Below are 14,462 nucleotides of genomic sequence, written 5' to 3' on the forward strand. Positions count from 1 at the left end.
AATTGGCAACCCCGTTATGCAGCAAAATCTCTGTCTTTGAGCTGATCATTAGACCGAAGATGCCTTGGAATTTTGAGACAAGCATCAAAGCATGTGCGTTTGGGAGGCAGCCAGCGACCGTGCATGCGTACTAGGGGGAGAATTGAGACTATACATGCGTGGCCTTTGAATTTGTCTCTAGCCGATTAAGTACTACTATACATAAATTCTTAGCAGAATTATCTGTTCTATACAGTAGAAAATGTTTTAAACCATTTTATTTGCTGCTGTTCCTCTAAACACAAAGTCCAGAGATACACTTAATAATATTGTGGTAAAGGGTAGGTGGCTTCAATCCCAAGATCCCATGTTCAATTCTCAACACGCTTATAATTTATTCTTGAAAAATGTTTGGATGGATGTCTCTCTCCAAATCTCTTTCTTTTCTGTAAACACATAATCCACATATTCTTCTTCACATGGAGTAATAAACTAAAAGTACCAAGGTTTTGTTCGGCACATTGAGTTAGGAATTAATCCCTCGCAGACACCAAACAGAGCGACTCATTAGTACATAATTAATTAAGTATTTAGCTATTTTTTGAAAAAATGGATTATTATAATTTTTTAAAGCAACTTTTTTATAAAATTGTTTTATAAAAGATATATCGTTTAGCAGTTTGATAAATGTGCACGTGAAAAATGAGGATAGCAAAGTTCAGAAAGCGCACATACTAGCACAGCCTAACGGGACCACCTATACATTGGTCGACAAATTTTCTACTAAAAATTTGACAGATGTAATTATAGTACAATCGTAGTGTAATTACACTGTAACTTGTATGTAATTACACTGTAACTTGTATGTAAGTTTCACGTAATTTTGAATCGTTAGATCTATTACAAGATTTGTTCTGGTGAAGAAGAAAAAAATCACAGCACACACATATGTGAAAGGATTTGTTCCTAGGACCTCTATTTTACTGAAATAACGAGATATTCTTGAAAATTACATACAAGTTACATTATAGTTACAGTGTAATTACATGTAAGTTACAGTGTAATTATACTACGATTGTACTGTAATTACATCCGACAAATATTAGGGGGAGAAATTTGATGACAAATATCTAGCAAAATCACAGCCTAACTACTCTTGAGTAATATGATATGTTTTCCTTAAGTATTTGTAAATCTTTTGTAGAAAAGATAACTAGTCAAATTTTAAAGATGAATAGTGCCAATATCAACTATGGCTGTGTTTAGACCATGTTTAGATGGGACTAAAACTTTTAAAAACTTTTAAGTCCCTATCACATCGGATGTTTGGAAATTAATTATAAATATTAAACGTAGACTATTAATAAAACCCATCCATAATCTTGGACTAATTCGCGAGACGAATCTATTGAGCCTAATTAATCCATGATTAGCCTATGTGATGCTACAGTAAACATTTTCTAATTATGGATTAATTAGGCTTTAAAAAATTGTCTCGCGAATTAACTTTTATTTATGTAATTAGTTTTGTAAGTAGTCTATTATATTTAATACTTTAAATTAGTGTCTAAATACAAGGACTAAAGTTAAGTCCATGGATCTAAACACCACCTTAGTTGGATCCAAAGTTTAGATTTTAGTTAAAATTGAAGATGATGTGATTGAAAAGTTGTTTGTGTATGATAGGTTGATGTGATGGAAAAGGACTGAAGTTGTATCCAAACAAACTTTGAATCTAAACACATCTATTTAAAAACGGAGACGGTACATATTGAGTGACAGATAATTGTGAGTGACATCTGTATAGTGATGAACAGTTAAAGCCACATTTATTAAGTAGCAGATGATTTTTCTTTTTGGTCGTATATATGCCCTTGTAGCTGGTAGTAGCCGCGACGGCTTCAGTGGCCGAGAGTTGTAACGGGCGCGATTATCCGGCGAGATGTCGTCGCCGCCGTCCTCGGGCTCGGAGCGCTCGCTGGCGTCGCTCGTCTCCGCGGCGGCGCACTCCGTCAAGCTCAACCGCGCCTACCTCCTCGCCCCGGCCGTCGCCGCGGGCCTCCTCGCCGCCGTGCTCCTCTCCTCCCTCCTCGACTTCTCCGCTTTCTCCGCCTCCCCGCGGCCGGCGTTCCCTCCGCCGACCGCGGGCGCGCCGGCGAACGCGTCGGCCCTGTCAGCGCCGCCTCGCGCGCCCGTGCGCACGGCCCTGGACACGCTCGGGACGCGGCCGCGGGAGCCGTTCACGGCGCTGCGCGACGCGTACGCGCGGTGGGACGCGGCGGTGGGGTGCGCGGCCTTCGCGGAGAAGCACCGGTCGCGGTCGTCGCCGCCGCCCGGCCCGGCGGCGCTGCAGGACCCCGAGGCGGCGCCGTGCGGCTCGCTGCGGCTGCCCCACGTCGCGCTCGCCGTGAGGGGGGTGACGTGGGTGCCCGACATCCTCGACGGCGTGTACCAGTGCCGGTGCGGGCTGACCTGCCTCTGGAGCCGCAACGAGGAGGCCCTCGCCGACACCCCCGACGTCGTGCTCTACGAGATCTGGCCCCCTCCCGACACCGTAAGTACACGATCGATCACCTCGCCGCCGCCGCCGCCGCCATGATCGAACACCTGTAACGTTGTTTGTGCTCCGTGGGTGCAGAGGAAGCAGGGCGAGCCGCTGCGCGCGTTCATGGACATCGAGCCGACGAGGAAGCGGTCGGGGCACGAGGACATTTTCATCGGCTACCACGCCGACGACGACGTGCAGGTGACCTACGCCGGCAAGTTCTTCCGCATCACCCACAACTACCACGTCGCCACCCACAAGCGCGACGTAAGCACTCTCAACTCGAATTAATCCTTCCTTCCTCCGAATGCACACAAATGGCGGAAACATTCATCGTCGTCTCCGTCGCCGGCGGCGGGTGCGCGCATGCAGGACGTGCTGGTGTACTGGTCGTCGTCGCGGTGCTTCGAGCACCGGAACAAGATCGCGCGGGAGCTGTTCCGCCACCTCCCGGCGCACTCCTTCGGCCGGTGCGAGAACAACGTCGGCGGCGGCGACAAGGCCCTGGAGCTGTACCCGGACTGCGCCCGCGACGGCCACGGCGCGGCGGAGTGGTGGGACCACCTCCACTGCGCCATGTCGCACTACAAGTTCGTGCTCGCCATCGAGAACACCATCGCCGACAGCTACGCCACGGAGAAGCTCTACTACGCGCTGGAGGCCGGGTCGGTGCCCATCTACTTCGGCGCGCCCAACGCCCGCGACCTGGCGCCCCCGGGCTCCTACATCGACGGCGCCGCGTTCGCGTCGGCGGAGGAGCTCGCGGCGTACGTGAGGGAGGTGGCCGGCGACCCGGCGGCGTACGCCGAGTTCCACGCGTGGCGGCGGTGCGGCGTCCTGGGCGGCTACGGCCGGAACCGGCTCGTCAGCCTCGACACGCTCCCGTGCAGGCTCTGCGAGCGCGCCAGCCGCATGGGCGGCCGCCACGCGCCGGCGCCCAACGCCACCGTGTCGTGACGAGACGAGACACGACTTGGCCCCGGTTGGATTGAAAGCCTATGAATGAAAAAAGTTTAAAACGTTTAAACGAAGTGTTTGTTACGTAGCGTAGCTGCGTTTTGCTTTGAATTTGTTGGTCTGCGTTTGCTGTTTAGGAGGAGCAGAACGATTATGAAAAAGGTTGGCATGAGATGGTTTCTGCTGTCCATATTTCACATTCTTTTTGCAGATACGGATGGATTTTGGACCAGCGTGCTACAGTAACCGGTTATTTGAGCTGGCAAATACTCGTTCCGTTTCTAAACGTTTGACGCCGTTGACTTTTTAAAATATGTTTAACCGTTTATCTTATTAAAAAATTAAGTAATTATTAATTCTTTTCCTATCATTTGATTCATTGCTAAATATAATCATATGTATACATATAGTTTTATATATTTCTCAAAAAATTTTAAATAAGACGAACGGTCAATATGTGCTAAAAAATAACGGTGTCAAATATTTAGAAACGGAAAAAATACTTGGTAGTAGTACTAGTTTTGTTCAGTTCGATACGGCAATTAGTAATTTAAAACCGTCGTGATTCCGAACCAATGACTAGACTTGCGTGGCGTCGTCAACCTCGTTCCAAGATTTTTCAACGTCGCTGTCGAGACGAAGAGAAAAGGACTCGTGAATATTAGGCCTGGTTTAGTTAAAAAAAATTATTTTCCAAAAACATTACATCGAATTTTTGGACACATACATAAAATGTTAAATATAAGATAAAAACAAAAATTAATTGCGCAATTTATATGGAAATCGTGAGACGATTTTTTAAGCCTAATTAGTTCATGATTAGCCATAAGTGCTATAGTAACCCACATATACTAATGATGGCTTAATTAGGCTCAAAAGATTTATCTCACGGTTTCCATGCGAGTTTTTCATTCGTGTCCGAAAACTTCTTCTGATATCCGGTCAAACATTCGGTGTGACAAAAATAATTATCTTTTCGCGAACTACACATGCCCTTAGTTTTGTGTTCGTTCCAAGGTCTTGTGTTCGTTATCGTTTCCATTTTTTGCTGCAGAGACGACGAAAAAGGACTCGTGGATATTTAGTTTCTGACGCATGGCAAATGACTCAGGTGGTATTTGGATACAGGGATTTAACTTTAGTCTATATATTTAAACACTAATTCAGAGTATTAAATATAGACTACTTATAAAACTAATTACATAAATAAAAGCTAATTTGTGAGACAAATTTTTTAAGCCTAATTAATCCATAATTAGAGAATGTTTACTGTAGCATCACATAGGCTAATCATGGATTAATTAGGCCCAATAGATTCGTCTTGCCAATTAGTCTAAGATTATGGATGGGTTTTATTAATAGTCTACGTTTAATATTTATAATTAATGTCCAAACATCTGATGTGATAGGAACTTAAAAGTTTCAGTCCCATATAAACAAGGTCTCAGTTACGCACTAGAATCTCCATTAATGCTGCGGCAATTTTCAGTGATTTTTTTTTGATGGGCAGGTAAAAGGCTGTTGCTGTTCCAGCGTCGCCGATGCATTGCTGATCCCCCTCTCTGTACTGAACGCGAACACATGCCTTGTGCATGAACTAACTTATCAGTTGGAGCCACCAACCCTCGTGTTGTAAAAACACCATACTCATTAGGCTCCAGCTTGTCAAGCAAAATGCCTGCTAATTGCAAAGCGTAACCAACCCAGTGGGATATTCATCTATCTCAGTAGTTGACTTTCAGTAAGGAAATCAAATGTTTAAAGCCTTATTCGGTTTTGAGGGATCGAAGAGAATTGGAGGGAATTGAGGAGGAATAATTCCATGTGGAATAAAATCCCCTCTAATCCCTCTCTCATATGGATAACTAAACATGGCCTAAGTGTCTGAAACCATCATCATCTAACATCCATATAATTGAGCATGCATGATTCTCTGTCACCAGGGGGCCATATCCAGAAATTAATGAGCCAAGGGCTGGGCTTCCAATTGTAATTTTGGGCCGCATCTTGCCTTTAGTCATAGGCCTTGTTACTTGAGGGATCACAATATTAGCCACAACCATCAACCACGTGAGGGAATTGCAACTGAATCCTCCATACGCAATCAAAATTTATTATTCCACTAGTTTGGGTTTGACAGTGACCAATCAGATCGAGGCCCTAGGGTGAGTGTAAAATGTTTAAATTCCACGGTAAAAGTTCAGTCCATGTGACATCCACTTATTCTTTTCCCCCCTATGTTTGATCATTAATTACATAGTGTACAACTGATCACAACCATATAGCTAGCCCAAACCACGCCTTCCAAATTCGGAACGAATGGTTTGTGAAAAAGCGGAAAATCCCCCAAAACAAACACATTTTCTTCTTTCTGTACTACTTTTTGCATGGATCAATCAAAGTTTTTTCACCATAATTAATTAAGTAATTTACACGGTCCAGGAGGCGGAGCGCTTGAGGACGGGCTTCATCATGGCCCTGTCCTCCTCGAGGGAGATCATGCCGAGGTGGGAGGGGTCCTCCACCATCATCTTGGCGACGAGGTAGCCGGCGACGGACCACGTCTGCAGCTTCCTCGCCTGCTTGCCCACGTAGCGGCCCAGCTTCCCGTCGTAGTACTCCGGCCACCCGTCCCTCGCCAGCCTCGCCTCGGCGAGCTCGATCGCCCGCCTCGCGATCTTCAGCCTCCCCGTCTTGATGCACGCCGCCGTCAGCAGCCACAGGAGCACTGGCGCCGCCGCAAACACACAACACAAAACAAACATGCTCGGATCGTTAGATGAGATAACTACTCATTTGGTCACTCGAGTGGACGTACACTCGTTTTATACATGCCAACTAAAAAATCGTTAAAATTGTTTTAAGAAAAGAAAAATGTGAGCAGATTTGGGTGCGTCATTGTAGTACTAATAAATGCTTTTTTTAAGAGAAAAATTAAATGCATATGGTTTTCATACTTCTAATGGTCTAATCATTTTTCAAAGAAAATATCAATGCTCAATTTTTTTTCTTCCACTCAAAAGAAAATGTTCAAAATTCTTAAGACATGACTTGAAACACGTTCGGATCGGAACAGCATGTTTCCGTGACTTCAAATGGAGGGATTTGTAGGAAGTAATTTTATCATTCTAAACAAGGTATCGGAAGGTATTACATTTTCTAAGGATAGAAACAATCGAAGTACAAAATTTCTTTTTAAAACTAACCTGGCCAGGATCCGCCATTGTGGTAGCTCCACCGGGTGTTCTTGGGGTCGCATCCTGTGACGAACTCCCACTCGTGTGACTCGATCGCCGGGAAGCTGATCTTGAGCGGCATCTCCCCGATGAGGTCCTCCCACCGCTCCTCGATGAGGTCCATGATCGCCGCCGCCTGCTCAGGCGTCGCCATGGACGCAAGGATGGCGACGAAGTTGCCCAGCGCGAACCACCGGAAGTCCATCCGGGCGGGGCTGACGTTGCCGACGAAGTAGCCGCCGCGGCTGGGCATGAAGTCGAACACCCAGTCCGGGATGGACTCCGGGATGACGTTGAACTTGTTGACGGCGGTGTGGGAGTACTCCTCGGTGCGGTAGCGGTAGACGTCGTTGAGCTGCTGGAAGTCGAGCCAGAAGTAGGACCGCATGTGGTAGGTGAGCGCGTGGAGCCGCGTCGCCACACGATCCATCGTCTCCTTCCCCTCGGGGGCGTCTGGCTTCAACATCAGCAGCGCGCAACGCAGCGCCATGAAGAAGAGGGCCTGTATCTCAATCGGGTACCCGTACACGCCCTGCAAAAAAATCATTTAAATTTTCACTGAATAAAAAAAGGAGTGAAACTATTCAGGCGCAAGACCAAAAAAAAAAGTACAGGCTCAAAGCCTTTTGCCCGACATCGCTAAAACATAAACCAGCTATCGAGATGTTTAGTGCCCGTCAAGACCCATGTTTTGGTCTCTCCTTAATTTTAGCTATTAGGCTAGTCGCCGAAAGATCATGCGGTTCCTTTTGTTCCAAATCTCCTATGCTAGCAGCATTAGTGTCCGCAGGATCTTCTCGGTGCTTTGCTGGTGTCGTGCGGTAGCATTTCACCACTCGAGAACGAGAACTGCATTGGCTTTTCATTTCATTTTTCAGAAAGTTCAGTTTCGATTCCATGGTGACCACGACACCGTCGGTGTCAGATCGTATCCATCATCGTAAATGTGTAGTTATCGATTTATTTTCGGGGAATGGGAGTCGTTTTAATTTCTATCGATTAGGATATGGATGGTTACGGTTAGTTTGACCGAGCTGCAGTAGCTGCATGCATGTACAAACAGTGCTTTTTTCTGTTTTGATTATTTGGGATCAATTAACCAGACAGTGATCAGTAACAAAAATTTTCAGCATTATGTTCTTTATTATCAGCTAAAGCAGAAACTTTTTTTCTGGCAGCTAAATTCATCCGTTAAGGTACGTAGCCTCACCCAAAATTCATTTAGCAACTGATGCCAAAATGATCAGCACAAACTCTTGATGGCATATAAAAGTAGATAGATATAAACGATTCCGAAATTGTCCTGACAAACTAGTTTAGCTAATAGCTATTAGTGGTGGTATATTTTTTTCCTTTTTCCTGATTATGATCCTACAGGACTATAATCTTGTATTTTTTTTTCTACTCTATCAATAGAACTTCGCACCATCTCGTACGAGTCATTCAAAAAAGATTAGCTATTATATTACGGTGATAATTATCAACAGTAACATATAGATGCAAAAAAAAAATCAGATTTTTTAATTGACAAACTAGATTAATTATGGTGATCATTATCAACAGTAACATATAGATGTAAAAAAACAATTTTTTTAACTGACAAACTAGATTAATTATGGTGATCATTATCAACAGTACTAACATATAAATATAAAAAGGAAATCAGTTTTTTCAATTGAAAAACCAGATAAATTACGGCGATCATGATCATCAACAATAACGAACAAACATGAAGCTAGTGAGGACTGAGGAACAGCAGAACATACCATCCTGCGGTCGATCATGCAGCAGCCGTCGGCGCAGAGGAGGGTGGGGAAGGTGTCGAAGCCCTCGGCGAGGCACTGGTTCATGATGAGGCGGATCCCGCGCTGGCACTCCGCCGTCTCCGCCAGCGACAGGTCGCCGGTGGACTTGGTGTACGCGCGGAGGAGGATGATCCACCAGAACCCGGAGTCCACCGGCGCCACCCGCCCGATGGCGCTCTCCCCGAAGTCCGCCACTAGCCGCTCCGCCCCTCCTCGCTTCGCGTCCTTGAGCACCTTGAAGCTCGCCGGCATCGCCCCCTCGCCCAGCTTGAACCTGTCGATCCGCTTCTCCCACCCCTGCAGCAGCAGCGTCTTGAGCAGGAAGTTCTTCACGATCTCCGGCTCCCCGTTCATCAGGAACGCCAGCGCGCTCGGCACGAAATCCCTCACGAACACCTGCGTATATATTTCATCGATCAGGTTGTTGCTTTGAAATTCCAAGAATATACTAATTGGTTCAATCTTTCGATTTCGACATTTGTATTGGGGGTGTTGATATGATGAGATTATTTGAATTTTTTTAACAAAATTTTGGTTAAATTTGAACAAATATTACCAAATTCAAAAAATAAAAAACAATTAAAAATTCAGGTCGAATTAATATCATATGGGAGGTTTCATATGACCGAAATTCGTTCCAGAATTTCGAACCCTGATTGATTAGTAGTCAGTTTCTGAGAACATATTGATTTGTAGCAGGGCTCAATCTTTTGTTTTCGGCATTTGTATCGGGGGTGTTGATATGACGAAATTATTTGAATTTTTGAACAAAATTTTGGTTAAATTTAAACAAATATTACCAAATTCAAAAAATGAAAAAAATAAAAATTCCGGCCGAATTAATATCATACGGAAGGTTCCAATAAGACCGAAATTTTCAAAATTCGTTTCAGAAACTTAAACCATGATTGATTGATAGTCAGTTTATAAGAATCTGAATTGAAAGGCTATAGCTGCTAGAAGTTGAGGACTTGGTATACCTGGTCGTAGTTGAGGACCTCGTCGGAGGAGTGGTCGACGGCGGCGATGGTGCCGAGGGGCTGGCCGCGGAAGCAGACGAGGGAGCGGCGGAGGGCGTCCCAGGCGTCGAAGACGAGGGGGTGGGGGTCGAAGGAGAGGCGGGTGGAGGACGCCGGGGTGCCGCACAGCGACCGGAGCCCGCCGCCGGGGGAGTACATGCTCTCGTAGCTCTCCATCATCGTCGGGTACCCCCCGCCGCCGCCGCCGCCGCGGCTGGCCGTGCCGGAGATGGAGAGCTCGGCGAGGGAGCGGTCGTCGAAGGACCGCTGCCTGTCCACGTTGATCCGCGGCCGGTGGTTCAGCATCCTCGTCAGGTCGAAGTCGTCCGGGTCCGCCGCCGCCGCCGCCATCGACGCGTGCGACGACGCCTTCCTCATCCCCGCCACCTCCATCTCGTACACCGCCGCCGCCGCCGTCGCGTCCGCCCTCAAGAACCACACCGTACGTACGCGACGACGACGACGACGACGAGAAGAGAAACCAAACGCAACGAGACGCGCGGTCGTCGGAGAGTGGTGGTGTTCACGTGGGCTCGCCGGAGTTCGGTGCGGCGGAGGAGAGGTCGGTCTCTGGCTCGATCGGCTTCGGCTTCGGGCTTCCGGTTTCGCGCGCGCGGGTAAATAAAGGATACCGACGCGGGGGGAGGAGGAGGAGGTGGGCCCCACGAGTCAGCGGCACCGCGGATTATTGCTGACGTGGCGTTGCGTGCGATGGGGGAAGGGAAGGTGGTGGGGGCGGTTACCTGTCTGCGCACAAAAGGGAGTGAGAGGAGGCGAGCTAGAGGTGACACATTTGGGATTCTTTCCCAGATGAGGGAATTTCCCAACAGATTTTGAATGAAGCAAAAGGGCAAACATTGCATGTTTGAGTTTTTTTCTTCCCAACCTTATCATTGGCTTAATACGGTAGAATGGGTTGAGTGGATGTATGTATGTCATATATTGTGTTATTATTTAATAGGACGTAAATCTCTTCTGGTACTTAAAGAACGAGTTTCGTCAATCCGTTCCGCAACGCTTCCAGCATATGAAAACCAATTCCTTCTCTTAAAAATAGAAAATGGTTTTCCTCTAAAAGAATCCAATCATATGTCTAGAAAAGATCGAACGAGCCACTCATCCCAATTCTTTCAATGAAATTGAATAAAAAATTGTATAGAAGAACATCATGTTACAAGTTACAACACACGTCTATAACCTTTTTATTTAAAAAATAATAGTAATCCCGGTTTTGCTTCAATAAAAGATAGCCAATGAGCCCATAACCATAGAAAACCTGAGAGGGCAAAAAAATATATAATAAAACAATGGGGTATTCTATATCTAATTAAGCACAATCATCTATTAAGTGATCCTATTAAGGCTGTGTTACGCAAAACAAAGCTCGTATTATTGTATGATTAATTAAGTATTAACTATTTTTTTTTGAAAAATAGATTAATATGATTTTTTAAAACAACTTTCATATAGAAAGTTTTTCATACATCACATCATTTAGTAGTTTAAAAAGCGTGCGCACGAAAAACGAGAGATGTGGGTTGGAAAAATAGGGGAAGAACACATTGATACTTGTTGAAATTTTATACAATTGTGGGGGAATCAAAGCCGGGCACATTTGCCTCCACCGTTGATATCTTAATTAGTTTAGCTCCTTCTGATCCTCTAGGTGGGGTGGATTGAGAAAATAGTATCATTGGCATCCCTAGTCAAGTGATGCCAATACATTTGTATTTGAGCAGTTTTTATTTCTGAAGTGTATTAGCAAAGTAAATAGCAAAATGTAATTGACGGTTTTACGAGACTGATGCTTAAATGCTGGATCCATCCTGCTACTCCTATATGATGTGTCAAAACAGATCGATAAATATCGCAAAACAGAGGGAGTACAATTTTTGGCATGTGTGTTCTGATGTTACGTGCATCGAATATGGTACACTGTGTGTTTGCTTATTCGTCATGGTACATACTCCATTTCAACAATCGTCTAGCACAAACATAGCAAAGTTTGAACTTTACCCTATGAGAATCTTCTCTAACTTGCTGGATGCTCTCCCTCCATTTCAGACTATAAGACATTTTGATTTTGGTTAAAGTCAAATTAATTTAAGTTTAACTAAATTTATAGACAAATATAGTAATATTTACAACACGAAATTAGTTTCATATATAATTGAATATATTTCTTGGGTTAAAAATGTTACTATTTATTTCTACAAATTTATTCAAACTTAAAATAATTTCACTTTGTTCTTATAATCTGAAATGGAGTAGTAAAGTAGAATAGTTGCCCTGGATTTTATTCTATCTAGCATTCAAGAAGATGATTTTCTTGCTATTAGTAGTACCTTGTTTGATGCATGGTCTCAACATGATCATGGGGAAACGCCATCAAAAAATAATTGCAAGACTAGTTGTCATATTCAAGGTAAATTAAATGTGTGTCACATCGGTTTGGGTTCCGATTACACAATCCAGCTGCAAACGCAAGAAAAGAAGAAACATACCACTCTTAATTAATCATTGCTGGAAAAAATAATTAATACTGAATCATTTCAAGAAAGAAGTATGCAGAACAATCCATCTCTTTCATCGATCATGCATTGCGATTGAATGCATGAGCTAGATTGGATCACAGAGGGGAGAAGGGATTGTAAACCACCAAAAGCTTTGTTAACCAAATCAATGCAAAAATCAAATCATCATGCATGCTTGAGTTTGAAACACTGCCATTGCTGCTGGAGGAATTATGATGAATTACAAGGCTTCCCAATGAACAGGTCAAATATACCCGCGCATGTATGATTGGCACTTAAGTTTTCAGCCTCATCTTTTCGCTTATACTTATCAGCCAAATTTTAAATTTTCAACTTTAAATTTAAACTTAATTTTGGTTTTTTTTTCATCGTAGTTTATCTTTCAGCCATTGCTTTTAGATCATTAAGAACACATATATAAAAATTTTGTTCACAAATTATTTTTCATTTACAAATATATCGTTTCACCTTTTTCTCCAATATGACAAACGATGAGGCTGTTTGAAGCGTATGTACATCTACTGTATATTACGTGAACACGAAGGAAGAAACAATTATACAGTGTCTCACAAATAATTTGGTTGGATAACTTGTGCGTTTGATTAACTGTTAGTGCAAATAGAGCTGACTACGCCTATGTTTTGTGGTGATGTTTTTAAGGTAATTGTGAGATGAAAGCTACAGTTTATTTTGCACATCACGTTTTATTTTTTTTTTCCAAATGAGGCTTTTGGGACCAATTGTCAATACCTGCTCACATCAATCTCGTCATTTTAATTTAGATATTCGACGATGCTGTTACAAACGACAGTGAATAATCTGAGATTGGCATATGCACTGTCAAACACCAATTAATCGTTGGCAGGAATAATGCTTTGTTAGCAGCAGTGCTATCATAGCTTAGTTTTCAATCCTACATATTTTTTCAAACGGGGATTTGAGTTTCACCGCTTCATAAATATGGCAATTGAAAATGAATACTATCACGTGTTAATTTATAGCACGTGGAACTATGATCGATCCAAAGTGTGACGTGGTGTCAAAGATATATATACCGTGGCTTATCACCAATGTCGCTATTGAGGGGAGTCGAATTATCGAAGGGGCCACCCCTCTTTTTTCAAGCATAGGATCCTCACTGTTATATTGTTTAAGCACTCAATGCGATCCTATCAAGCATAGGAGTATCAATATAATGAATCCTTGTCGATGTTACAAAAACCATTGCACAACAGTGCACTCCGATAAAAAAATAACAGTCAGTCATGTTTATATGGAATAACCATGGAACAACATTTACAAAAAAATATTTACTTATTGTATATATTATAATGGAAAACCATCGTCAAAGATTTATTTTAGAGATCGTGTCATTTTCCAAAACATATGAAACCATAGGGAATAAACTTTTTAGCATATAAAATTTGATAGGTTTACAGTGGGGTGAGCTGAATTTCTTTTCATTTCTAGCTAAAAATATTTAAGGATTGTAAAAAGATAAAGAGTTTACCCGGCAATGCCGGATGACGTGGCCAACCGTTTCCCGCCACGTGGAGGCGCTACTGGTGGCTCGGCTGCCCGCGTGGCGCGCTTTGACCGGTGCCTTTGCCTCCTCGCGAGGGAAGAAGAGGAGCCCTAGCTATCCTATCATCGCCTATACTGGCTACTGCCTGTGCCGACGGCGACAGTGATATGATTCAGGGTAGAGTAATTGGCCCGCCGGATATCGCATATCGCCATTCGATTAATCAACAATACTATTCCTACTAGCATTCGAGAAATTTTAAATCTTACTACTAATCATGAGCCTTTTCGAGCCAGGATTAAGAAGAAAACGACCCAGACAACCAACCAGAACCGCTCGCTCAACGGCGCGCGCCGCGTCGTCGGTAACGCCATCATCGCACGGTGTACGGCAGCACGGCTGTCACGCCACGCCTCCGGGTGCGACGCGACGCGGGCTTCGCCGGCAGCAGCAGCCAACCAATTAACTGATTAGCTTGTGGCCTGCAGGCACGCGCTAGCTCTCGTGGCGGCGGTTGTGCGTGCCACAGCACTGTTACAGGTAGTAGCAGTAGAGCAGATACAATAACATGCTATTAGCTAGAGCTGTAAATATATTTTAATAGAATAAAAGATGAGAGAGAAGAACAGCGGGCTACAGATCTATAGCCAGCTACAGTACGGACTCCAGGACGCAATATATGTATGATAGGTGGGACCATATATTAATAGTATAGTAAACAACTATTGTATTAATTAACTATTAGATTGGCTATAGATAAATTGAAGTTAGCAGTGGGCTATACTGTTACACTTGCTCGTAGTAAGTTTCCCTTGGTTTGAGGTATAGTACGCGAATACGGCGTGCGTGCGTGCGTGCGGAG

At 44.0% G+C, this 14,462-nt stretch overlaps 2 protein-coding genes across 2 annotated transcripts; one reads left to right on the forward strand and one right to left on the reverse strand.

The window, feature by feature from the left end:
* The first annotated feature begins 1,889 nt into the window (after positions 1–1,889).
* On the forward strand, positions 1,890–3,739 carry LOC127771416 (alpha-(1,4)-fucosyltransferase-like). The gene is made up of 3 exons (XM_052297328.1): positions 1,890–2,533; positions 2,618–2,791; positions 2,897–3,739. The coding sequence occupies exons 1-3, from the start codon at positions 1,922–1,924 to the stop codon at positions 3,479–3,481; spliced, it is 1,371 nt and encodes a 456-aa protein (XP_052153288.1). The 5' UTR covers positions 1,890–1,921; the 3' UTR covers positions 3,482–3,739.
* A 1,832-nt stretch (positions 3,740–5,571) lies between these two features.
* On the reverse strand, positions 5,572–10,145 carry LOC127769452 (cytosolic invertase 1-like). The gene is made up of 4 exons (XM_052295037.1): positions 9,503–10,145; positions 8,484–8,918; positions 6,688–7,249; positions 5,572–6,209 (listed from the first exon to the last, which is right to left on the reverse strand). The coding sequence occupies exons 1-4, from the start codon at positions 9,932–9,934 to the stop codon at positions 5,911–5,913; spliced, it is 1,728 nt and encodes a 575-aa protein (XP_052150997.1). The 5' UTR covers positions 9,935–10,145; the 3' UTR covers positions 5,572–5,910.
* Positions 10,146–14,462: the final 4,317 nt, after the last annotated feature.

This window comes from Oryza glaberrima, chromosome 4, assembly GCF_000147395.1.
Source record: "Oryza glaberrima chromosome 4, OglaRS2, whole genome shotgun sequence".
Lineage (NCBI taxonomy): Eukaryota > Viridiplantae > Streptophyta > Magnoliopsida > Poales > Poaceae > Oryza > Oryza glaberrima.